Genomic DNA, 27859 nt, shown 5'->3' with positions numbered 1-27859 from the left:
CTTCTTACGTAAGATCCTTCATTCCTTAATGCAATTTGGTCTTTTCAATTAGTGCACATGACTAAGGAACTCTTTCATCTGAGTCACATAGCTGCTGTTGCTTGAACAGTAAAGTATTCGCTGGTTAGCCTTTCACTTCCATGTAACTATCAACTTTCATGTTGAGACCATGACATTTTACATTTGTTGTTTCTGTACTGGTAAACTGTTAATATATTTATGTGGTCTGCTTATTTTTTTGTGTTTCACACGGTGACTGTTAATTATTAATGTTTACTAACCTCATTAAATTGTTGAGTAGGGCTCCTCACAGTTACTGTAAGAGAAGACTCTTATTGACCTGTTCTGTGTGTGACAATCTCACAAATCCATTGTTTGGTTATTGGGTTTTTACGTAAGAGATCCCATAAATGCTATTGAGACTGTCTGTTTCTCCCCAGAAAACTTTGCCAGCCGGGTTGGGGTAGATGTAATAATTTGCAATAATAATGAAAATGTTGGAGGTTATTGCCCACACCTGCCAGGACTTGTAAACTGGTGGTTCGTTTTCTAACACATGCTGCTGGCTGTAGTGCTCACAGAGTGCATGTTATAATAAGAGAAACAATGTTTTTCTTCTATTATAATAGGACTCTGTTGGGCCCTAAAAGCCGGATAGCAAGTTAAAACAGCCGGGTGGAGCACCTGGGAAATTGGTGCTGGGAAAAACACTGAATTTAAGTGTATGTAAATATTAGTTGTCAGTGAATTGTGTGCAATCTATAGATTTCAGTAGGCTTGGTAATTGTTTTACTAGAACATTAATGCAAGCAAAGTTAAGCTAATTATATGGGTTTTTCCATCCTTAATGCAACAGTTTTTTGTTTTTTTTTAATTTAAATATAATAATGTTTGTCTCCATACCTCCCACCCACAGAATATAACTATCTCATGATTTTGTCTTACTTATGGAAGGAAAATTTAAGGTGTGACAATGTCAATCTTGTTTCCTTTTAGTTTAAAATCTGCTTCCTATACATGACTCTGCTAAGCTGTTAAACTAAAATGTCTTGTTTTTACAGATGTCGTAGGAAACATTGGCTAACTGATTTACCAGCAACCAGTGTAGTGATCACCTTTCATAATGAGGCCAGGTCTGCCTTACTACGTACTGTTATCAGGTGAGTGTGTTTACCTTTTCTAGAATTAGGATAGCAAATCTGTTTGCAAGCATATATTTCTACACATAGTGCAATATAGTTGGCCAGCCTGGTGGTTTGTTTTTTTCTTTGTTTTGTTTTTTAAGCAAAGTGGTCTAAAATGTTTGTGTGCTATTGCCGTTGATGGCTGATCAGATTGTTTTGCCTTAGTGAACAAAATCAGATTGAATTGGAATCTAGTAGTACAATTGCTGGTGCCTGTTTGGCAGTATCTCAAAGCGATTAAAGACTTGGACCCCTGGTTTAATAGGAAGGCTGACTGTCCAGAACCAGTCTGTCCACAGTGTAAGTAAATCTGCCTCAGATCATTTGTAGATCAAGCTGAATGGTTTGTACTGCTAACTATAGTAGGTTATGTATTATGTATATATGTTGTCTGTAGAGAAACCGAAAGTCCTTTACTCGAAAAATGGAGTTTCTTCCATTAAGTAACCTGTAGAACTCTTGTTGAGATCTCAAAATGCTTTTGTTATGATATGATCATTATTTAAGCTGCTGCAGCAGTCTTCTGAGCCCTATAGTTGTTGGAGTAGGAGCCGCTGTGTTATGATTCACAATTTTGAAAGGGGAACGCACATTAAAAGCAGCTCCTGATCCACATACTCCCATCTTACTGTGATTCAATCAGGTTCCTCTTTTCGCTAAAAACTTGCTCATTGAATAAATATAAACCACGACACTGGATACATATTTTGTTGTTGGCTCTAAGTGGAAATGTACAGGGGTAGGACAGCTGAAGGAGGCCATTATGAATCTCGCATAGAAACAAATAAATTGTTCTCGTCTAGCAGAGGTGTGTAGAAAAGCAATGGACAACAAATATTTTGTTTCCACGTTCACTAGATCAAATCCGAGTGAACACGATTACTGATAAGTTAGCATTGTTTAATAAATGTTGGTAAGGGAAACACGCTAAATAGTTTCCAATATACTTGAACACCAAAGGCTGCTAATATTTTCTTTTGATGTTCCACATCATTGCTTTATATTTAACTGACTTTTTTTCACATGGCAATGTTTTCTTTTCTAATTTCAGTGTATTAAAAAAAAGTCCTGTTCACCTAATAAAAGAAATTATACTAGTTGATGATTACAGTGACAGTGGTGAGTATATATCTTTATAAATGATTGACTTAAATGGTCACTTGGAATAGTAACATTACTACAAATTGTAAACTTAACTTAATATTTGTATCATTACTATGTATATCAGACATTAACGAATTGTTTATAAACCTTGTAAACCAACAATTACTTTGTGCAGCAGTTTAGTTCTTGTAGTGTACCAATTAACCTTTTAGCCTTTGGATAAGTGTTACTTAATTATTATTATTTTTTTTTTTTAAATGTTATTACTTCCTCTTAAGCAACAGTGATACCTATGGAGCATAGTTTACTGCATTGAAGGACATTACATAGAATAGAATGTTATTTTAAGTTAACTTAAATAACCTGAGCTATTCACAGATAAGCAAGCTAATCAGAGATCTGTCATAAGATTGATAAGCTCTTCCACTTAACCCCTAGCCATGGTGCAGTGTTGATGGCAGTAAGCTTTGTTGTATCTGCATTTTTATTACAATTTACCCAGTATGTCAAAATTCAGCTGTTAACAGCATTTCTACCGTTAACAGCATTTTTACAGCGGCACACTTACCAGCTGCGGCATGTGCAGAATATTTAATCCACACAGCCCCATATTAAATTCAAAATACTACCAAACAAGACATTACACTTCAGTTTTGTAGAATAGGAGCCATGAAGAATCTACTGTACAGCATATTTTACACTAGGTTGAGGCTAAGGAAAGAAAATGACAATAATACCAGAGAACATTACACTTCAATTATACACCAAGTTCATAGGTATTTGGACACCCAAATTACCTTCAAACGCTGGTTATTTGCTAATTATGATCTTTATAGACGGCTCAATGAGCATAAACAAGATCAGATATTCTACTGAACAAAATTCTCCAGTTAGAAGTTTTGTGATATGGGATGGCTCCTAGGGTTAAAGGATAGTTATCTTTATGTTTGTATAGGTTTCTATGATTGTTCCTTATTCTAATATATAGCCTAAAGTCTCTGTACTTATGTTCATCTGCTTCAAACTTTCTGTTGATTTGTTGTGCTATATAATTAGATAATCAACAAAAGGAAAGTTACATATTTTTATTTTTTTTGTGATTTGTCCATTTCAATTTTTTGTAGCTGAAGATGGTGCTCTTCTTGGCAGGATAGAAAAAGTCCGGGTACTCAGAAACTACAGACGAGAAGGTATGCTGGTTATATATAAGGGAGGCATTTTCTAATTACAGTCTGAAAATAAAATAAAAAGATCAAAACTTTATGCATTTGTGGTCTGAAGGTGAAGTTAACACCTGGCAGACTGTATTGTGGTGTCTAGGGGGTCCCTGAGACTCTTCACATATCCTATAGTATGCCTTTTCTATGGGATCTGTTCAGTAAACATTGATCTATCTGTAAGAAACTTACACTGTGCTTTACTGGTTTTCTTCCCGTTATTTTTGTGCAGTAACGTGCTAAAATCTCCTGAAGGTTGATAGAGGAAACGTGTACTAGATGTCACACCCCTCTGTTTGAAAGGCACAAACTGGCTGTCCCAAAGGATCAGTTTATGCTGCTTTTAATACAATTACTTTAATTTATATCGTACTTGTTTGCTTAAAAACATGTTATATTTTCAGTTTTAAAGTAGCTTGGTAGAAGTTGAATTTTTATGGCCACTTCACATATCGTCACTCAAGTTCACTGTAGTTTTAGTATAGTGAGCATAGTGCCTCCTATACAGCTCTGGCAATTATATGTGCTCAAATACTCATCTAATGCAACTGTTGAACACACATAAGTGACACATACTAAACACAGTCCCATTGTCTCCTCTCTCATGATTAATTTAAGACCTAAATGAGGTTGAATGAAATCAATGTGATTGTTAGTAAACATGTCACTTGATAGTCCTGCCTACTACTTCCACCATATGAGTAGTTAGAGACTGCAGACCTGCAAAAGAAGACAATGTAAGTGTGAGCCTGATACATGAGAAGATTTGTGCAATTAGAAGTGTACTATGGGGGCACATCATTTGCACTTGTGAGCTTTGCTGCCTTCTTTTGTTCTATTGCTCTCCCAACAAAGTACATTAAAGAAACTCGACCCAAATATTGTAGTTTGACTACTTGTTTGACACATTTTGTTATATATTTACAACTCTGGGAAGTAAGGAAATAGTGGAAATAAGCTGTCTACTGAGCATTTTAACCGTATTGTTTTGCCACTCAAAAGTGTTTTGAAATCCATGCTTATACAGTGGTGCTGGGAAGTTTATGGACCCTTGAGAATTTCTTTATAAAGTCATAAAAATCGATAGAGAACCCAATAAATTAAATAACACACACAAACACAGGATATACTTTTTTATTCATGTATTGATCAAAATGATCCAACAATGATATATTTTTTTCAGACAAACAAATTTAAGCTGTGCTTTCATTAACTGGTGTATGACCCCTTTGAGCAGTAATGACTTCAATCAAACACAGGGCCGTCTTTCTCATTGGGCACAATGGGCAGGTGCCCGGGGGCCCTGCAGCCCAGGGGGGCCCGTTGGAGGCAGCAAAAAAAAAAACAAACCTGAAAAAAAAGAAGAAAATACTTACCTTGCGGTCAGCTGGCGCTCTGGCTCCCTCCCTGGTTTCCTCCTCCGTCGCGCTCGCAGTGCATGTCGGGCGTGACGTCATCACGCCCGCCCGACATCCATTGCGGAGCGCGACGGAGGAGGAGACCATGGAGGGAGCCGGGCCCCCGGTGCACTGTTGTGCCCGGGTGTCCAAGATGTTCTTAAGAGGGCCCTGATCAAACATTCAAGGTAATTGTTGCTCAGTCCTGCACATCAGCTTGGAGGATTTTTTTTCCCATTCCTCCTTAGAGAAGTGCTTCAAATTGTGGATTTTTGTGGGCTTTCTTGCATAAACACCCTACTTCAGGTCCTACCACAAGATTTCCGTTAGATTAAGGTCTGGCCTGTGACTTGGCCAAAATACAAAATTTCTTGTGCTTGAACTTTTTTTTTTTGTCGACTGATTTGTGTGTTTAGGGTCAATGTCTTGCTGCAAGACCCACCTAATGCTAAGCTTAAGCTCAGAGATCTGAGTCCAGAATTTAGATGTTTGAATGCTTGTTTTTTTTTTTTTCTCCAAACCTAGTTTCTCATTTAAGCCAAAATGTTTTATTTCTTTCCTGCCAATATTCTGTGGGTGGATGAGCCTAAGAAGAGTATTTTTTACTCACTGTAAAATGTACTTCTCATTTGGGGACATTGTGACAAACGGGTATAGTTTGGCACTTCAAATCTTAAATTGATGAATGGATACTTCTAGCCCCCTACTATGCCCCTCCTATCAGGAGCCATTCTCTGTTTTATTTTAGTGCCTTGGCAGTGGGGCATGTTTCTTTTGGGCTCTTGCCCTGGAAGGGGCATCAGGATCTACTTCGATTTGCAATGAACGACACTCACTATCAGTTTCGGGCTTTAACCTTTGGCCTAGCTACTGCCCCAAGGGTCTTCACTAAAATTCTGGCCATCATAGTAAGTCTCCTGCATTCGCAGGGCGTAACAATCGTACCATATTTGGACGGCATGTTAAAGGCTGTAAGAATCTGTCCTTCAAAGCGGACTATCAGAAATTCAGAAAATTCTAAAGGGTTCACAAACTTTCTAGCACCCTTGTAGCAACTTAGACCAGAAGTAAAAGCAGCTGAAAAACACATGTGCACATGGGGACACCACTCTACCAAGTCATGTTTTTTTTTTGTCTTTGTTTGTTTTCGTCTAGTTAAATCAAAAGAGACTACCTTCTCCACCCAGCTAAATAATGGTCATTTATTTCTACTTAACTAGCCCCTGAACCAGAGTTGGTTGAGTGGTGTGTAGACACTAAGTAAAAAAAAAAAAAGATATTTCTGTTGCTTCACGCGCCACATTTACTTTTTTGTTTTCTTTCAATAAGTTAAATTTAGCAAAATGTGCTTAAAAATGCAGAAAAGTCATATTTATTTTTGCACCTCGCAGAGATTGTCACTTAGAGATTCAGTGACACATGCTATTTAATCAGGTCTGATGATCATGATGACTGGTGTTTGTTATATAATTTGTATTTTTAGTTACATAAGATGTATATACTAAAATATTTGGATAATGCAGATTGGTGGAAGTAGCTTTTGATAAAAGGTATTTTTTTTTTTTTTTGTAACTTTTATATTTTAACCCCAGAGGAGTGAGGGGGCTAGGAAGACAAACTCATTTGGGCTGACCTGCCCTACTCAGGATGCTCTTTGTTTTCTATGGCTGTTACTAGGGTGCTCTCTGTATTGTTCGTTAGTCACTAGGATGCTCTCTGTGTTGTAGTTGGATAGATATTGAGATATATAGCGATATCGTGATTTCTTAATATATTGTGGAGGAGTTTTTGCTGCGTGCGTGCACCTAACTATGGAATATAGCTTTGCCAGTTTATATCAAGGGGTTGGAAGGTGGCTTAGCACTGTCTAAAGTGATAGACACACCTCTTGCATTATGGCAACGTCTGTTCCTGTTGTGTGGTGGCACCCACACTAGTTGACTGATGGCGTATGTGTTAACCTGATGCCTGCCAAAATACCACATCCAACTGGTAATATGAGCCCGTCTGCAACATCAGGCCACTTTAGGCTCCTCCTCTTGGGATTCAGAGTTGCAAATGGTGTTCTATTTCCTTAAATCGAATGAAGCTTGATATCTATGACACTATATGACTTAAATCTTAGAAAAGAAAAGGTTATATGAGCAATGATGAGCATTGCTACTGATCAATAGCATATTCATTTTTTGATCACTCTGAGAAGTAGTGGGAGTGGATCAAAGAAGTAGGCTATGCTTAAAAAAAATTGGTACAGGCAAGGCTTCACCTGTTCATCTTTACTTTACCAATGACTCATTATATCAAAAAACTTTCTGAAGCTTTGAGGTTGGCTGAAGTTGCTCTCCGATCTTAACTGGAGAAGCTTCTCCTGGTTTAGCTTCTGCTTGCACCTGGAAAAATTGGATCTTTATGTCATCAATCAAATTATGGGAAGTAGAGATGGAGATTGCTAAACTGTTTCTTACAGCAAAATACAATTCAAGATACTTCGTGTGAAACTTCTTGACTCTCATGACTTTGCTTTCTAGTATAAGAGGGAGCCACTTTGTAGTCTGTGTCAGTGTTCACATCTACATCCTGAATTTTAATGGAAGATACATCATTCGTGATCACTCTCTGTTACAAATGACAGTTTTTGATCCAAACATCGCTTATGTTTCCATGGTCACCCTGAGCCTGTCCTACAGTGGTAATAGGTGAACACTTTAACGAAAAGGCCTCACTCCGATTGGATGTGAGATTATTTAACCTATTTATGCCAAATACCTTACTTAAGAGCTGGTAGTGGCTTTGTGTGACTTCCATTTAAATAATGAAGGGTGTCCCTTAAATGGCACACAAGGACCAAAGTGCAGCACACTGGTATGTGAGGACAGTGGCTAGAGCACTATAGGCACTGGGGCTGTGCTAGCACTTGTTGGTATTTGTGGGCACTGTTGGTACTCTGGCATTTGTTGACATGCTTTGGGGTACTGGCTTTGTTAAATTGTGGCGGCATATTGAGTCATTGCTGCTAATATTCTTTGGGTGGTGCAGGATGGCTTGCTAGGGACACTGTTGCAGGTATATGGTGGGGCCTCGCGCTGGTATGTGGAAGGCATTGGTGCTGCTATTATGTCTTGGCACACGATGGCATGTGGCATAATGAATGCTGTATGGACATTAGTTGGTGAGTGCTGTCACTAGCATATTTGGTTAGGGGCTGGAATGTGGGGGTGTTGGCTGGTGTGTGTTGCTGGTTTACTGTTGCAGTACAAATTGGTTTGTGGGAACACTAGCGTAAAACAGACACCAATTTGTATTGGATGGCTGTAATCTATTGCTCAAGTGCAAAACAAAGAGAATTTCGAATAAGCACTTCACTGGCCATTGCAACTAAACAGAACCAAAATACAATATACACCAATTTGTGAATACATAAAACATGAAAAGTAATAAAAGAACTATCTAGTGCTGTGTATCTCATCTATAAATATACATTTATAGATGAAAGATACACAGCGCTAGATGCTTCCTTTATTACTTTTCATGTAATCTATTGATGCTATGTCTGGGTGCACAAACTGTTATATGAGGCATTGGTAGTGATTTAATGTTGGACAATAGCTGGGTGGACCACACACACGGGTAAAACCTCAGGAGCCAACAATTTTTTGTAGAAAAATGTATTATGATAGATATACATATATCTTATATGTATTATTATTTATTCTTGCGTACTGTGTAAATGTTGTTCTGGGTTTGGTGTGTACTAAAATAGAAGTGTTTGCATTTTTTAATTGATAAAAATAAACTATAAAGTGAAAGAACAGAAGGGAAATCTGGATCAAATCCATATTTGTTGTGACCAACCTTTGCTTTTAAAACAGCATCAGTTCTTCTAGGTATGCTTGCACAAAGTCAGGGATTTCAAAGCTGACTGCGGTTTCAAGATGTGCGCTGTTAAAGCTCTTTTGAAAAAGCACAAAGAAACGGGCAACGTTGAGGGCCATAGCCGCAGTGGTCAGCCAAAAAAACTTAGTGCATCAGATGAAAGACACATCATGCTTATTTTCTTTCGAAATAAAATGTGCAACAGTGCCATCAGCTCAGAACTGGAAAAAACAGTGGGACCCAGGTACACCCACCTACTGTTCGGAGAAGTCTGGCCAGAAGTGGTCTTCATGGAAGGTTTTTTATTTGGCCTCAATTCTATATTCGATGTGGTAACTAGACCAAGCAACTCGACAATGCACAAAAACATAGCCACTCACATCAGGCAGTTAGACGTCTGTGGGCACGATGGCTTAGTGGTTAGCACTTTTGCCTCAGCACTTGGTTCATGAGTTCCATTCCTGACCATGGCCTTATCTGTGTGGAGTTTGTATGTTCTCCCTGTGTTTGCGTGGGTTTCCTCTGGGTGCTCCAGTTTCCTCCCACACTCCAAAAACATACTGGTAGGTTAATTGTCTGCTATTAAATTGCCCTTAGTCTCTCTGTCTGTCTGTGTAAGTTAGGGGATTTAGATTGTAAGCTCCAATGGGGCAGGGACTGATGTGAATGAGTTCTCTGCGGAATTAGTGGCGCTATATAAATAAATAGATGATGATGAACTGGGGTGCAGAAAAATGTCAGCAGGTGCTCTGGACCGATGAGCCAAAATGTTAAATATTTGTAACAGAAGGCAGTTTGTTCGCCGAAAGGCTGAAGAGCGGTACAATGAGTATCTGCAGGCAACATTGAAGCATGGTGGAGGTTCATTGCAAGTTTGGGGCTGCATTTCAGCAAATGAAGTTGAGGATTTGGTCAGAGTCAGGCAGGTACTTATCCATCATGCAATACCATCAGGGAGGCATCTGATTGGCTCCAATTTTATTCTGCAGCAGGACAAGGACCCCAAATATACAGCCAATGTCATTAAGAACTATCTTCATCGTAAACAATAACGAGGAGTCCTGGAAGTGATGTTACGGCCTCCACAGAGCCCTGATCTCCATATTATCTAATCTGTCTGAGATTGCATGAAGAGACAGAAGGATTTGAGCAAGCCTACATCCACATATGATCTGTGGTTCGTTCTCCAAGATGTTTGGAACAACATCCCTGCCGACTTCATTCAAAAACTATGTGCAAGTGTATTTAGAAGAATTGATGCTGTTTTGAAAGCAAAGGGTAGTCTAACTCAAATCAATATTTGATGTGATTTCTCATTTGTTCATTCACTTTGCATTTTGTTAATTGATAAAAATAAACTAGTAACACTTCATTGTTACTTTGCAGCATTTTTTCTACGCCTGCCTAAAACATTTGCACAGTATTGTGTGTGTGTGTGTGTGTGTGTGTGTGTGTGTGTGTGTGTGTGTGTGTATAAGTTTATAGATAGATGTAAATCTCTCTCGATCACTCCCTCTCTCGATCACTCCCTCTCTCGATCACTCCCTCTCTCGATCACTCCCTCTCTCGATCACTCCCTCTCTCGATCACTCCCTCTCTCGATCACTCCCTCTCTCGATCACTCCCTCTCTCGATCACTCCCTCTCTCGATCACTCCCTCTCTCGATCACTCCCTCTCTCGATCACTCCCTCTCTCGATCACTCCCTCTCTCGATCACTCCCTCTCTCGATCACTCCCTCTCTCGATCACTCCCTCTCTCGATCTCTTCCTCTCTCGATCTCTCCCTCTCTCGATCTATGCTAAATCTCAAAAGTGGTAGCTACATTGAGCGAAAAGTTGGATTGTCATTGCCCTACTATCTGAGGGTGTATGGCTGCCTGTATTGTGTGCGTGCATGTGAGATTGCAAGCTCTTGGGTTAAATGTAATTGGATGAGGGGTTTATAGGTCTTACTCTGTTTTAATCTTAACTGCGCATGTAAACCTCACTGGACTGGTCCGGTAGGAGTTAAACAGCAAGCTAAGGGGTCATGAGACCCCCATGGTGGGTGAGAGGGGACTTTTAATACATCTTGCCTAACTATTTAATCCAAGAGCCTGTTGGCTATTAATATAAATGATAATACACAGAGACTCATTAATTTCAGTGAGCGCACAATACAATATTATTTTTCAGTTTCAATGACTGGTAGTTGGTGATCCCTGTACAATATTATACTCGTTATTTTTACAATTTTATATCTTTTAATAATAGCTATTTGCTGTGTAGAAGATGGACGGTTATTTGTCATGGTAGTCATTTTTTAAGTGTAATGTGCTCTATTATGCAGTCACATAAATATATGCATTCTAGTGTTGGGGGCTGTTTTTAAATATTCTTTCAGACACCACCTAAAGCCACTCCTGCTATTTATCTTTACTACACAGACACACACATAATTGTTTATGTTGATGTTGAATATTAAAATACTATATAGTATATAATGGAACAGAGGTTGTGTTGTAGATAGCGGTATATTTTCCATTATGCAAATCCTGACACAGAGTATTGGAGGTTATTCTATATTCTTATATTAATACTAGTAAAACAAGTGTAGTGGTAATTTAAACATAAGTGTATACCAAACCTCTATATTATTATATGGACTTACCCAAAGACATCGTCATAAATAAATACATAAGGGTTTAGATATCGGTGAGATAGGAACTAAACAGTATAAAAGATGGACGTTTGCATATGCCAGTACACTTATTTTTCCATGTCTGTATTTTGAGTTACATTTATCTAAACATATCAATTTCGATTTAGTGCTCTCTATGTTTGGGGCACACGTGCAGCAGTCATCGTCATCATCCACTTGAAAAACTGCACCTGTCTTGGGTAGGCACAGAATTACATTTAATAAGGAAGATATTTAAAATATGTGTAACCCAAAATAAGACTTGTCTCACAGGGAGGGGCATGATTGTCTGCACACCTTTCCTGTACTGCATTTGCATATGAACCGAATGAGCCAATGCGATTGGACACACAGGGCAAATGCACTTGTCCAATTCTAAATCATCTCCTATATCCAGAACTGTTGGATGAATACCAAGCCATTTTTTATTAGCATGGTTTGTTGTTAACAGATAATTGTACTACTACTACTACACAATTTTTCTTTAAGTATGCTATTTTTTGTGCCTGCATTTTTAGATTTTTTTTGGCTGATTTCTTCATTTTTTAATTCCATGTGTTATATCTTTTCTACATTTAATTATGTTAAATCTTCACTTAGTGAATTGTTGTGTATACAGGTTTAATAATGAAACTGTTGTCTTTTATAACAGGTCTTATGCGTTCTCGTGTTAAGGGAGCAGATGCAGCACAATCTAAAGTACTCACGTTCCTTGATAGCCACTGTGAATGTAACGAGCATTGGTTGGAACCCCTACTTGAGAGAGTTGCTGAGGTAACCAGCTCGATGTGATGACTGGATGCAAATAACTTTTCTGTGTAACTACAGGCAAACTCCCATTCTATATTTACGTAGGAGACTATATAAGGGAACATCCAAAACATTAAGTAGCATAAGGAAACATTCACATAAAGCCATTTGAAGTTGAGTATGGTGGTTCATTATATTAAATAGTTTGTTACAACATGTCAAATATTTACACATTGTGAATTGATCATGAAAAGAAGTTACTATGTCACATCGGTATAGTAAATAAAATGATAACTTGAGACAAAAGAAACCAAAGCCTTATCTTTGTACACTGCACAATACTTTTTAACTTTTGCATGAGTAAAACATGAACTACTGTACTGAGCACCTGCTCGGATACACAATAAAATTTTGCCATGATTAGACACAGTACAGAATGCTGTACCTAGGTAATTTTGGGAAATGGTAGTATAAAATCTGTGAAATAGGCGTATTGTAACATTTAGAAACAAGGGGGCTATAAACAAAAACAATATGTAAAATGGGGGTTTGATTGTGTTTGCACTTGGTAAAATGGAACTATAAAATAATAACTTTTTTGTTTCAAAGATCTCCCCTTGTTCTTAAAGATAATCTGTCCAGTCTGATGGTATTTCCTATCTAAACTATACACTAGCTGAAAAGTTAGTCTAAAATCAACTGCCAATGCTTTTTTTCTTCTAGGCAGGAAGTTGTTTCATACCTAAATAAAGTGTTTGAAACTGCTGTAGGTGGACTTTTGCTTACTGTTACTGTTTTGTTTTGTTTATAAATCATACAGCATTTTTTAGTGTTTCCTTATTGGAGTAAACGGTTTGCTACACTGTATGAAGATTTCTTTTCTCTAATGCCTCCTAAAGCAAAATGTATACTTTTTTTGTTTTGTTTTTTTGCCCCTATAACTGCATAAGACCTTGGACAATGTGTATACTTGGGAAGACTATTTTATTAAACTTTGGGGTAAATTTCTGGAGCTGCACGAATTGCCGAAAAGTGTAATCATTATTTCATTAACCAAATGATATTTCACTGAATTGTGCTGGGACGTCTTCTCCTATACATATAAAGAAATGACATACAGCTTTCTCACACTGTTTAAGCACAATGATTCTAATGACTAAAAAAATTTGGAACTTCATAATGAGATTTTGTGTTTGTTTAAATTAAGTTTTATCAATTGCATTGTCTGTTTTGTTTCTTAAAAGAATATTTTTGGTCAAGTATGTACACATAATTCTTCAATACTGATCCAGTGGCCACTATATCATTTTTTTTATTTTTTTATGTTCATTTGTTTTCTTTTTAAGTGGACATAAATGCTGTGTTTTAAAGACATATACACTGAACAGCCACAACACTAAAATCACCTGCCTAATGTTGTGTAGGTCCCCTTTGTGCCGGCAGATCAGCTTTGACCCGTCGAGGCATAGACTCCACAAGACCTCTAAAGGTGTCCTGTGGTATCTGGCACCAAGACGTTGGAAACAGGTCCTTTTGAGTCCTGTAAGTTGCAATGTGGCTCCTCCATAGCTCGGTCTTCCTTTTCCAGCGTATTCCACAGATGCTCGATCAGATTGAGGTCTGGGGAATTTTGAGGCTATGTCAACACCTTAAACGCTTTGCAAAAATTGTTCAGGAATGGTTTGAGGAAAATGACAAGAGTGGCAGGGCGCATTATCCTTCTGTAAGAAGCCACTGCCATGAGAGAATACCCTTGCCTGCAACAATGTTTAGGTGGTACATGTCAAAGTAGTATCCACATGAATGCCAGGACCCAGCAGAACATTGGCCAGAGCATCATACTGCCTCCACCGATTTGCCTTCTTCCATTAGTGCATCCCGGTGCCATCTCTTACCCTGGTAAACGACACGCACACACTCGGCCATCCACATGATGTAAAAGAAAACGTGATTCATCAGACCAGGTCACTTTCTTCCAGTCCTTTATGACCAGTTCTGGTGCTTGCATGCCCATTGTGAGGGCCTTCGACAGGGTTTGGGATGGGCACTCAGAACACAAAATGCATCGCAGCTTGCTGCATTGCTGTAGACCAGTCAGACACCTTACTCTCATCCAGCATTTACTTTTTCAGCAATTTGTGCTACCGTAGCTCTTTTGTGGGATTTGACCAGATTGGCTAGCCTTCGCTTCCTATGTGTAGCATTGGACAACCATGACCTTTTCAGTTCACCAGTTGTCCTTCTGTGAACCACTTTTTGTAGGTACTAACCACTACACACATCCCACAAGACCTGCCGTTTTGGAGATGCCCTGACCCAGTCGTCTAACAATCATCATCAACATTTATAGCGCCAGCAAATTCCGTAGCGTAGATCTTTACGCTTGCCCACTTTTCCTGCTTCCACCACATCAACTTCAAGAACTGACTGTCCACCTGCCTAATATATCCCACCCCTTGACAGGTGTCATTGTAACAAGATAATCAATGCTATTCACTTCACTTGTCAGTGTTTTTAATGTTGTGGCTGATTGGTGTATATCTGTTCATATGGATAAGTGGTGCACAACACGGGGCCATGTACTGGCGGAAGCTTATTGTATACAGGGGATGTGGGATGTCGGGATAGAAATACTACAGCACCATTTCTGTCATGTATTTTCTTCGTCTCACACTCTCACTGTGATTTTGGGGGAAGGGCGGCTGAATGTGTTACTATAGGGGTGAGGGCAGGTGAATGTGTTCATACAGGGAAGGGGGAGGTAGTGAATGTGATTCTACAGGGTTAAGTGGGCAGGTGGATAACTTACTACAGGGATGAGTTGGAAATTTTCTGGGTTTTCTATCCACATATTCTGATATTGCTCAGATAAATACTGAATTGAAGCCAGAGAATGAAACGTGTACCTGGGGTAATCAGAATCTCATAAATTAGGCGCAATTCCTCTTGGCAAAGAGGGATATATGTTGTACTTCGTTTCGCATGTATGTGAGGCCTCGTAAAAGTGTTTTACTCAGTGTATATCTGTTATTAAGCATACGCTCTTGTTTTACCCATGTTTATGTACTTGGCCTAAAGGTGCCTGCTGCACAGCAATATAAATACACTTTAATGGATAGATAGAAGAAGTAGTGGTATGATTTTTAGCAAGACACACAAACACATCAAATAGAGGTGCCATTTCCGCCCTCATGACTGAGAAGGTGTGGCCATCATTGATTTTAATGGTAGGTAATTTTTGTAAGTAGGTTGCTGTGAATTGTTTATTGCTGTCCATTAGAGTCAATGGACAGAAACGGAAGACCTGCGCTTCCCAGAGTAGGTATATATGCAGCCAGGGGTGAGAGTGGTGGGGGAATGGTCCCAAACCCCTAGGAATAATTAAATAAAGGATTCCACGGCGCAGAGGGTGGGGAGGTGGGGGATATAGTGGATGTAAATAATGTTGACACAGAAGCAAATACATGTATTGTAAAAAAAGCAATTACAAAATACACAAGAGTGATCACTCTACAATAGCAATCAAAATGAATATAAACAAATTGGCAGTTGCCAAATCACAGAAGAGCCTGTCGGCTCAGTCCATAAATTAAAGTGTAACTTCAATTTAGTGTACTTGACCACTCATTTAAATGAGTTAAACATGCGTCTTCAAGTCGACTAAAAATGCCAAATCTGTGATCCAGTTTTCATCGTCCAGTCTGGACACACATTTTTTTTTTTTTTTTTATTTAATAAACAACTTGATTTCATTTCGCAAATCATAAAATTTTGCCCACATTTTCCCTCAACTTAGCCATCTTACTTCAGAAAAGTAAATTATGTCCCCATACTCAGCATCCATACATTTTAAGAATTCCTGGAATTGGCGATGATTCAATCCCTTGGACCTTATGAAATTTACAGCCTTGATGACAATCTGCACGACGTTGGCCATCTTTAAAGCTTTTGCACATAAATTTTCTTGGTGTACTATGCAGTGATATTTCATCATATGGAAATTTTGGGAGGCAATTGCATCATCTTCTATCAATTTTGCAAGTCTATCTCTGTTACCTATCATTGCAGTAGCACCATCAGTAGCTATGCCAGATATGTTGTCAAATGACAAAGAAAATTGTTGTAATGTATTTTTCAATGCTTCTTATAAATATCTTGCTTTAGTTGTATCTTTTAATGGAACTAAAGTAGCCATTTCTTCAGTGATATTTTATTCGTCACCAATGCCTCTAATAAAAATTGCCAATTGAGCTGTATCCGTTGCATCTGTACTTTCGTCTATCGCCATAGTATAAAATTTAAAATTAGCAGCTCTACTCTTCAAAACCTTTTCGATGGATTTTCCTATATCATCAATTCGCCTGCCTATAGCCTGGTGAGACCAGCTGATTTTTGAAAATTCCCCTTTTTTATCGGGGCAAATTATATCCGCTACGCTTCAATACATTGCTTAATAAACTCGCCATCGCAATATGGTTTCGATTTTTTTTTTATTTTTTTTTTTTCAGTTCAGTGATTTTGTCTTTACGACACATTCCTTCATACACACTAAATTTCTCAGCATGTCTTGTCAGGTAATGTCTTTTCAAATTGTAGTCTTGGAAAACTGGCACGAATTCCTTGCAAATTAAGCAGATTGCCTTACTATTTGCCTCAACAAAGAAGTATTCATCTGTCCACTTTTGTTAGAACACTCTTCCTTCCTCTATAAATTTTTCTTTTTTGGGGTTTGGTTTTCTTTTTTGACATGTCAGAAGCCATGCTGGAATTTAAAAAAATTAAATAACTTTTAGAAACCACAGTTTAATAATCAATGTGATTACTATGTGCACTATGTTGCCGATTTCCCTTTCAAATTAATGGAGTTATGTGGATGGAGGCGAGCGACAGGAGGCTACCAGACAGTGGCTTACCTGGAAGTAAGGATGCTGGAGTGAGGACTGTCTGCCTTTATGGATGCTGGAATGAGGGCTTCAGTAATGGAGGCCTGGAGTGAGAGAGGATCTTGGTTAAATAGGGAGCTATGTGGATGGAGGTGAGCGACAGGAGACTACCAGAAAGTGGCTTAACTGGGAGTACGGTTGCTGGAATGAGGGCTGTCTGCATTTATGGATGCTGGAACGAGGGCTGTCTGCCTTTATGAATGCTGGAACGAGGGCTGTCTGCCTTTATGAATGCTGGAACGAGGGCTGTCTGCCTTTATGGATGCTGGAACGAGGGCTGTCTGCCTTTATGGATGCTGGAACGAGGACTGTCTGCCTTTATGGATGCTGGAACGAGGACTGTCTGCCTTTATGAAGGCTGGAACGAGGACTGTCTGCCTTTATGGATGCTGGAATGAGAACTGTCTGCCTTTTATGGATGCTGGAATGAGGACTGTCTGCCTTTTATGGATGCTGGAACGAGGACTGTCTGCCTTTATGAAGGCTGGAACGAGTACTGTCTCTGCCTTTATGGATGCTGGAATGAGGACGGTCTGCCTTTATGGATGCTGGAATTGAGGGCTTTCTGCCTTTATGGATGCTGGAATGAGAGCTGCCGTTAAGGATGCTGCCTCCTGTTGTGTGTAGGTATGTGCCTATTATGATAAGGAAAAAGGTTTCATTTCTTGGTAATGCTCCCTTGTTGTTGCTCAGTGCTTCAATGACATGCTAATGGCTGCTGTCAAATTTCACGTGATATTGTTACAACATTTTATGAAGGGCTTCAACACAGTAGCCATTAAGACTGGGAGATAAGGTCTGTGATGCTCCAGGACCAGGTGATTTTATATGCACTGGTCAGCGTCCCTTGAAATAATAATAAAAAATCTTCTATAAGTCTTACACATACTTGCCGACTGTTACATAGTGAAGTCTGGGAGATCCCGGACATCGGGCGAGGCGGGGTCAATCACGTCAGTTTGGCGTCATTTTGTTGCGGGGGGTGGGGTGACAAAATGAGGCGATTCACAGCAGATCGCGTCATTTTGGTTAGCAAATTACAGTATGCGGGAGACTTGTCTGCTCTCCTGGAAGTTCGGGAGACCTACCCGGATTTCAGGAGTCTCCCGGGATTTCTGGGAGAATTGGCAATTGATGGTCTTACAGGAAGGCTTTTCTATGTAATTAAGGAATTATGTGACATAAAAGCAGTGGTTCTTGTATGCATTTTGCATAGAGTTAGGAAACCTGTTGCAGAATCATGATTAAAGCAGTAGTCCCATTAACAGCTACAATTTAACTTACCTGCATCTGCCCCTTACTGGGGTTCGGGGAATTAAATGTCAAAAAACGTTTTTTCCTCTCTTTCTGCACCCATGAATCATTTTTTTTCATTGACCAGTTTGAAATGGTCACCGATATAGGTATCATCAGGAGGACCAATAGAAATGTACAGAGATTTAAAGATAGGGTGGCAGGAAAAATGGCTCAATGGAGCAGCCTCCGATGAGGGTAATAGTGGGTGATATTTTCACCCTATTCAGCACTGCACATTTAAAATGGTTTAAAATATTAAAAATACAATCATCTTAATATTTATATTGGAAACATACAGAGAACACAGCTAGTTTATAATTGCATGGTGCAGAAAGTCCAAATTCAGAGTAACAACCATAAGATACTGGATAACCTTTCACTGCTGCTGATAGTTGGCGCAGGTGACTCCTCTGTGCTGCGCACCGTAATGGTTGTCTGGCGTGATGACGTCACGCTGACATTCACTGCGAGCGCAGCACGGAGGAGGAGACCAGGGAGGGAGCCGGAGCGCCATTAACAGCGCTGTCGCCTTGCCACAACCAAAACTACTGCTGGGCCACATTTACAGACGTTCTGGGCTGCAAGCGGGCCACGGGTTGGACAAGCCTGGTCTTCAGCAATACAAATCTCAACCTCATCCATAGTGCGGCTAGCCTCCCGATTTTACTAGCACTAGGCTTTGTCAACCGGGGCTGGTGGCACTATAGCAGGGGAACCTGCAGCCAGGGTGTTTAGTACCACGCATTTCTCTGCTCATCTGCTCTCCTCAATTGGCTGTTCATACCATTTTTTTTTTTTTTTTGTGTTCCTGCATTGGACAGTCTTTAAATTACTTAGTTACTTATAGCAAAACACACTAATATAATACAGCATATATATCAAATATCAAGTGATAAAACAGGAAGAAGAGGTAAATCAATCATTTTGACATAGCCTCTGATACTTTTATTCTTTCCTAGGACGGTGGTGCTTTGTAATGTACCGTCAATAGAAAATAACATATCTTTGTGCAAGTGTTCTTTGGGAATATTTTCTGCCTGTGTTTTAGAAAGTATACCCTTTTCTATTTCTAGATTCGTGTGTGTGTGTGTGTGTGTGTGTGTACGTACGTACGTACGTACGTACGTACGTACGTACGCGTGCGCACGCTTTGTTATTGCATGAATTTATGAACATACTATCCCTTTTTCATTTTAAATATATGTAACAGCAAGTTGGTCATAGTTGGAGCAGATTAGAGGATTTGTCCAGCTAATCCTGTTACATAATTGTATTAATTACATTACCAATCCTGGCTTATATTTTAATTGGACTTCCACGACTGATAAATTACATCTGTTGCTACTTAGACTCCTCTGGTCTCCTGTGATGAAAGATAGAAGGGACTATAGGTCACCGTGACCAAATTTTAATGTGGGGTTAATGCCAGACTGAGATTGATAATGAAATGGACTGTGTAGTAACTATATATGCTTTTTTTCTTTTTTTGTGGAAGTGATGGGATATGTTTTTGTTTTTCTATTTTGCTGGAATATCAGAATATTGTGGGCTCCAGTTGTGCAAATCACCAAAGCAAATGGTCTGCCTATTTTTATAAGTGATTTACATTTATTTATAAAGCACCAGCATACCCAGCAATGCTTTACAATTGTAAATATCTACAGTAATAAAACTAGACTGGTTATTAGCAAAATAAAGAGAGCCTTGCCCACTAGTACTATTTTTAGGAAAATAAGTGTGCAATCTGTGGCATTTGGGCATTTGTCTCAATTTTTATAATACTGGTTGAATCAGATTGGGCCATTAAAAAAAAAAAAAAAATCTTAGTGGGGTTATATGATCCAATCACACAACAATGTTGTTTTGGGGATCAGTATGTTTGAGTATAGATAGAAAGTAAATGTAAGTTTTGTGTGAAAGATGTACAGGGGTGGTAATCTGGTAGGGAATTGTATGGAAGGTAATGTTTTCAGGGAACGCTCGCAAGTTTAGAGGCTAGAGCAAAGTCTAGTATAACACACGGAATCCCACAGCATTCGTTCACCCCAAAAAAAGAGTCCAGTAACCAGAAATGTAAGCAATTTAAGAGAGAGGATGAAAGACCTATATTTTGAGCAGAGTGGGCTGAGTTGGGAGATATTTTGAGAGAACTGAAGAGTTGTGTGATGTAATTTATCTTATTTGTTAATAGAAGTATTTTTATATTGGATTCAGTAAAGTACAAGCAACTTATGCAGGGACTGGCTGAGCGCAGTAAAAAGGTTTTGGTGAAGAAAACAAGTTTAGAATCTGGATTCAGATAGATTTTAATTATGAATATTTGATTAGGGTTAGACCAATAGGAAAATAATTGCAATAGTCAATGAGATTATAAGTGTATGAATTAGCATTTGTACTTTATTGTGTGACAAGTCCATATTCTGGAGAATGTTTCTTAGATGCATGTATCAGGACTTGGAGACTGGATGGCAGCAAGCTTTGGGGTTAGGGTTTATTTTCATGTTGTCAACATAAATAGAATTGGAATTGTGATGGTAAAATATCAAACAAGGATAACTAAATTTGGGTGGGATCCACATAGAGGTGGTACTGAAATACAAAGTAGCTTTATTAGATTTACAAGAGTGGTATAGATAGAGAAGAGCAGAACGCCTAGGGCTGAGCTCTCTGGTACTCCAACTGATAGAGAGAACTGAAAAGAGGTGGATCTAGAGCAATGAACATTGAAGGAGCAGTTTAATCAGTAGTGTGAGAACCAGGATAGGACAGTGTCTTGAAGACGTGGGGAATGCAACGTTTGTATGAGAAGTGAGTGATTGATGGTGTCTAATGCAGCAGAGAGATTAGAAAAGAGTAGCAGCCTTCACATTTAGCAATGATCAAATTTTTGACCACCTTATTTAGTGTAGTGTATGTGGAGTGTTAGGAATAAAAAAAACTGAAGAGGGTCCTGTTGGTTAAGTGAGGACAGGAGGCATGTGAGATGGATACTTGAAGAGGCATGAGAGTTGAGAGATATGATGGGTAGTCATAGAGAATATGAGTTAAGATTTGTTTTTCCCCTGAAATAGGAAAAAATATTGCTTAACTAATGATGGAAATATCGCAGTAAAGACGGAATGATTACAAATGCTAGTTATAAGGCTGGAATGAGCACATGAACCATTGAAAGGGAACAGGTAGTTGTGTGGGAGGAGAAAGAGTGTAGGACCTTCGTCTTGATGGATCAAATTAAGAGAATCTGCAAGAAGTTTCAGGAAAAGAAGTTATCAGGTTGTTACTCTGGCAAGAGGATACCATTTTTTTAAATTTAATTTCGCCAAGATTGTCTTTAAAGTAGGAAGGGAGATCTTGGACTGCGTTCAGCTGTGAAGGTTAATATCACTTTAAAGGTCTTGCGTGACAGGAAGCAGATGATATGCTTTGCTGGATCTCTGTGTACAGAGTCATAACAAGTTTATGGGAGTTGTGCAGGATAGACCTGGATTTTGTGATTATATTACTGGCTGGGATTGTGGGATTTGAGAATGAATGACAAGAGTCCTACTCCATTAAGCAAAAGGAAGTATAAAGTAATCGGCAAATTACATTGTCAAGGACCGTTTGATGGGCAATGAAGTCTCTGAACATCCGATTACCAGAAGAAACCATCTTCTACATCCAAAGTGACTTGCAATTACTTTGAAAGAGAATCCCAAACTACTTCTCATATACGAAGTTGGAACATCTAGTGTAGCATACTTAAAGTAACACCCCTGTGTGAGTTATATATATATATATATATATATATTTATATTTATATTTATATTTTTTTTATTTATTTTTTTAAATTCCATCTAATCCTGAATTGTAGCTTTTAACAACCTAGGAGTATTTATTTTTGAGATAAAGACTGAAACACTTTGATTAGGTAGGTTCTGTCTGGTTTTGCTAAAGTTATGCTGGTCCTTTTATTTAAGTTTACATGTACATGCAAAAATTACCTATCAATGATGATCTTCCTTTTCCGTATTCTATGTATGTTTTTTAATATATGGAGGTATATCTCACATTCCCCGAATGGAATTGGACCACTGGGTGTCTCCCTTGGGAACATACAGCATTCACAATCCACTGGAACTTAGAATGCTTATCAAGGTGTTCTTGAAGCATCATACTTTAGGGCAACAGTGCTAATAATTCTCTTCTGCCCGATGTTTGGTTGCCTTCCTCAAGAGCAACTATAAATGTGAGTAGGATTTACACAACCATTTGAAATATAAGATACTGGCGCAAGTAGTGGTCAGTAGTATATACACTATATGGACCAATGTATTTGTATGCTTGACCATTACTCCAACAGGGACTGTAATGACACTGTATTCAAATACATATACTTTAATATGGAGTTGGTCCCATTTTTGCAGCAATCGCAGCTTCCACTCTTCTTGGAAGGCTTTCCACAAGATTTTGGAGTGTTTTCTGTGGGAATTTGTGCTTATTCATTCGGTAGAGCATTTGAGGTCATGAACTGATGTTTGACGAGAAGGCCTGGCTCGCAATCTCCGTTCCAGTTCATCCCAAAGGTGTTCGATGGTGTTGAGGGCAGGGCTCTGTACGGGCCAGTCAAGTTCTTCCACACCAAACTCCTCAAACCATGTTTTTGTAGTCCTTTCTTTGTACACTGGGGCACAGTCATGTTGGAATAAAAAAGGTCCTTCCCCAAACTGTTGCCACAAAGTTGGTAGCGTTGTCCAAAATGACTTGGTATGCTGAAGCATTAAGATTGCCCTTCACTGGAGATGAGGGATCTATCCCAAACCCTAACAAAACAGCCCCATACCATAATCCCTCCTCCACCAGACTTCACAGTTCACATAATGCAGTCAGGCAGATAATGTTCTCCCGGCATCCGCCAAACCCAGACTCGCCATCTGAAAGCAAAGCAGAGATTCATGATTCGTCACTCCACAGAAGATGTTTCCACTGCTCCCAGTCCAGTGTCTGTGTCTTGACACCACTCCATCTGACGCTTGGCATTGGTCTTGGTGATATGAGGCTTGCATGCAGCTGCTCGCCCATGGAAACCCATTCCATTAAGCACAGTTTTTGTGCTTACGTGAATTCCAGTGGAAATTTGGAACTCTTCAGCTATTGAATCAGCAGAGCGTTGCCGTCTTTTACGCACCATGCGCCTTAGCAGTCCTTGACCCCGTTCTGTGATTTTATGTGGTCTTTCACTTCATGGCTGAGTTGCTGTTGATCCTAAACGCTTCCACTTTCTAATATCACTTACAGTTGACTGTGGAATATCCAGCAGTGATGAAATTTTGTGAACCGTTTTATTGCAAAGGTGGCATCCTATCACTGTACCATGCTTTAAGTCACTGAACTCTTCAGAACAACTCATTTTGTAGCACAAATGTTTGACAAATAGAGACTGCATTTCTAGGTGCTTGATTTTATACACCTCTGGGACCTCTGATTGAAACACCTCAATTCAATTTTAGTTTTGGCAAAATACTGTTGTCCTTATAGTGTAACTATAGGTAACAACAACATGTGAAAATATGGAAATGAAAAGAATAATTACATTTTTTAAAGCTTAAGAATACACAATTTACAAAATGCAAAAGATAAAAGTTCAAATGAGTACAAACAAATTTGAATACATATAGTGCTGGAATGACCACTTCTGTAAATGCAATGAGATATTAAATTACTTAATGAGGTGTTACTGTTGTGGTGTCTTGATTTACACTATATTTAAAATGATTTCTCCTGTTGTGGTAATCGCTGTATTCTGTTATATTGTGTATGAATAGGGTAATGTGACTTTTGTATTTGGTACGAATACTGTCGAGCTGTATCGATACGCTAACGTGGGGCGTAAGTTTACACATTTGTACACTTGATGCAAAATACATCAAACTCTAATGTCCTTCGTGTTCTAAGCTGTTTCTGTTGTGTTCACATAATGTGAATTTTATTCAGGGGTATGTAATGTTGAACTAAATTTTGAAAGTATCACATGAAACAATAAAATTCGAGTCTGTAAAAATGTGATGAACTTTGTATGTGGAAGGAGACAAAAAAAGTAGATTTTTTTCTTACTGTTTAATCTGCACTGATTTTCACTAATTATAATAAAATGATCATGTTGCGTGAAAGTTTAACATCACTCGATATATCAGTGGGGTGTTTATAACACCAGTCCATCACTGGAACTACTTCCTTCCCTGATCTCATTTTCCATGGTGGCTAGGGATAACCGTAGACCACAATCTCAACAGTTTGGGTGTTATTTGGCCCTCAATACAGCCACCATGTATTTTTATCCCATGTCTATAAATCTGCCAGTCCCAATTTAACCCATTTTAGTGTCATTGCTGCAGGATGTATGGTGATACCTGTCCGACACTAAGAAGACCTTGTCTGTAAATCCTACCTTGGATTGTACTTGCTCCCTTAGTGTTCTAAGCTGCTACCATTGTGACCACATCCTTATTTGCTATTTAGGGGTATGTAATGCTCAACTAAATTTTCAAAGTATCACCTGAATTTTGCTACAGTAAAACTTTTGTATGTGTATGGAGACAAAACAGTAGGTGTTTTTTTGGGGTTTTTTTTTTTCAACTGAATCCTCTGCACGATCTTCCACTCTGAGAAGTATTGCATAACACAGCGGTTCCCAAAGTGAGCGCCGCGGCGCTGTCACAGGGGTGCCACCGCCAAGAAGAGAAAAACAAAAAACTTACCAATCTGGCGGCGCACGGGACCCAGCATTCTCCTCCCTCCTCGTTTCTCACTGCATGTCGGGTGTGACGCCATCACACCCGACATTCAGTGACAAGTGGCAGGAGAGAGGAGGATGCTCTGTCCCGGGCGCCGCAGGATTAGGAAGTTTGTTTTTTGTTTTATTTTTTTTTTTTTCTCTTCCTGGCCCCCGGGTTGCAGAGGAGGGGGCTGAGTGGGGGGGGATGCGGAGGAGGGGCTGAGTGGGGAGATGCAAAGGGAGTTGGCTGTAAATTATTCTTTGACAGAAATACAATTGAAAAAAATATATGAAAATATTCTTTTCCCTGAGATGTATGTGTAGTATTTTTGCATACAACTAAATAAGTATTTCTGTCCTGACCTAAATACTTATTACGTTTTTTTGACCCAACTGCTTATAAAACGGGACTGCTCACTAATTATTTTGGACGGGTGCCTTGAACAAATTATGGAGACTCTAAGGGTGCCGCTAACTGCAAAAGTTTGAGAACCACTGACTTATATAAAAATGTTTGTGAGCAATATTTAGTTTAAAAAATTGTTGTTCAACAACCCAGATTTGAGTTATGTGGTGGTAGAAAATGTCCAAACAGCTCCCAGCATTGCAAATGATATACCTGAAATTACATGAAGATTGATCTACTGCAGTGGCGGATCCAGGGGGAGGCTTGCTGCCGGCGGCTGCACACTATGTGCAGTTCCGTTCGGCAGTGACAGGCAGGGATAGTGTGCTGCCCGGCTGCTCTGATTGTGTTTTAAACACAATCAGAGCATCCGGGCAGCACACTGTCCCCACCTGTCACTGCTGAACGGACCTGCACATAGTATGCAGCCACCGGCAGCCTCAGATGTAAAAAAGGGGGCGGGGCCTAAATCCCCCCCCCCCCCCCCCCCCTAAATCGCCCCGGGTAGAAGAATTCTCTAGATCCGCCCCTGATCTACTGTCTAGGTTTCTTTACCTGTTCACCCTTTCTCTTCAGATTTTAAAGATTAGTAAACCTTTTGCATTTTGTTGGGGTTTTTCCTATATAGGTTTGTACATATTTTCTTGAAACAGTCCTATATTTCATGAATATGTTGAAGTTTTTGATCTACTTAACATTTCAGCTATCAATACTAAGCTGCTGAACATGTTCTTAAAACATGAAATACTTTTGGCTTTTATGTTCAATACTGTATTTATTTTTAATAAAAATTTTTTTATTTTTTTTTTATTTTAGGACAAAACTAGAGTTGTATCTCCCATAATTGATGTGATTAATATGGACAACTTCCAGTATGTTGGAGCATCAGCAGATTTAAAAGGAGGTATGCCGCACTTCGAGCCTTGGTGTTTTAAACTCAATTTTAAAAGAATATATTTATGGGTAACATTATATTATGACCGTGTAAGAGACCATTTCATGGATGGAACATAATATATAAAAATAAAATAGAGTATTTTCCCCCCCATTGCTAGCATCTGCTGGGTCACATTAGCAATAATGAGTTAGATACTGCATTAATAAAAAGGTTTTAATTAGGCTAGAATGCAGCGTAACATTTTGTTCTTTTTTTGAGTAAGTTGTTGTTTTGCACAATCAAATCTCTGGGAGGGTATTTTGGAAAAGCTTTTCAAATGACTGTTAGGGGCTGATTCATTTGTCCACGATGTTCCTAAGAACATTGCGGACACGCTTTTTTTTTTACCATTATTGCAATTAAAAGTAACACTCCAATTTTTTTTATTTGCTCGCACCTCTTCTGTAAATAAAAAAACAATCTGCGAGAGGTGTCTCGTGGCCGTTCCGAACGCACCTTGCTCTGATATTTTGAGTATTAAATTTCCCCCTTTTAGAATGCAATATAATTGTTTTTACCAGTAGTTAATGATGGTTGGAGGCTGCCTGACAAAGTATAATAAAAACTGTAAATAGATCAACTGAGTGTTTAAGGGAAGATGTAATAAAGTAAATAATGCAATGAATTTTAGCATTTTCAAGGTGCCCTTAAGTGCCACAATAATAATATGTTGCAGTCTATCAGAAGCATGTAACCTTTGCTCTGCATTTCAAGGAATGGAATACCCTCTTCTACAGGCTTGTAAACATGTGTATCAGTGTATGTGAGAGAAAGAGAATGTGGTTAACACTTTTAAAATTATTAGCATATAATTCAATAATGTCATATAAAGATATTATAAGCAAATGTGCATGTAAACAATTATTCAGATCAATAGATGCACCTAATTGTTGATCAAGAAAAATTAAAATCCTATCCATTATTAAAACCACTGGGATTCAGGATGTCCTTGTTATATGCAATAAGTTTCACTTTTGCAAAGTAAAGAGTACTTATCTTCACCACTAAATCCCAATTTAACATTGTTTGTCAAAACTGTTCAAAAAAGGAGGATCACTGTTATGTGTCTGAAAAATGTCCATATAACTTGCGGTATTGGCAGTTAGTTTAATATGTGTTTTAGTCTTTATATAGTCTTACTTTAAATTTCCTCATTGTGCACCCAACATATTGTTTCCCGCATGGACAGTTTAATAAGTGCAAAAGTGGAGGAACAGGTAATGAGTCCTTTTACTTTAAATTCAGATACACTGCTAGGACAATATAAAGAAGGACCACATCTGTACCATTAATGCTTTTATTTGTATATTCTGCATT

The 27859-nt window shown here is 38.8% G+C and overlaps 1 protein-coding gene across 1 annotated transcript in view; it reads left to right on the top strand.

The window, feature by feature from the left end:
* The window catches only part of GALNT2 (polypeptide N-acetylgalactosaminyltransferase 2), an 86543-nt gene that overhangs the window by 40325 nt on the left and 18359 nt on the right, over nucleotides 1-27859 (top strand). Inside the window, exons 4-8 of the mRNA XM_075203492.1 lie at nucleotides 1062-1160; nucleotides 2236-2303; nucleotides 3413-3478; nucleotides 12109-12230; nucleotides 26422-26509. Coding sequence (XP_075059593.1) covers nucleotides 1062-1160; nucleotides 2236-2303; nucleotides 3413-3478; nucleotides 12109-12230; nucleotides 26422-26509 — 443 coding nt within the window. The remainder of the gene's footprint in view (nucleotides 1-1061; nucleotides 1161-2235; nucleotides 2304-3412; nucleotides 3479-12108; nucleotides 12231-26421; nucleotides 26510-27859) is intronic.

The sequence above is a fragment of the Mixophyes fleayi genome, chromosome 3 (genome assembly GCF_038048845.1).
Source record: "Mixophyes fleayi isolate aMixFle1 chromosome 3, aMixFle1.hap1, whole genome shotgun sequence".
Classification (NCBI taxonomy): domain Eukaryota; kingdom Metazoa; phylum Chordata; class Amphibia; order Anura; family Limnodynastidae; genus Mixophyes; species Mixophyes fleayi.
This window is presented reverse-complemented; position numbering and strand designations above follow the sequence as displayed.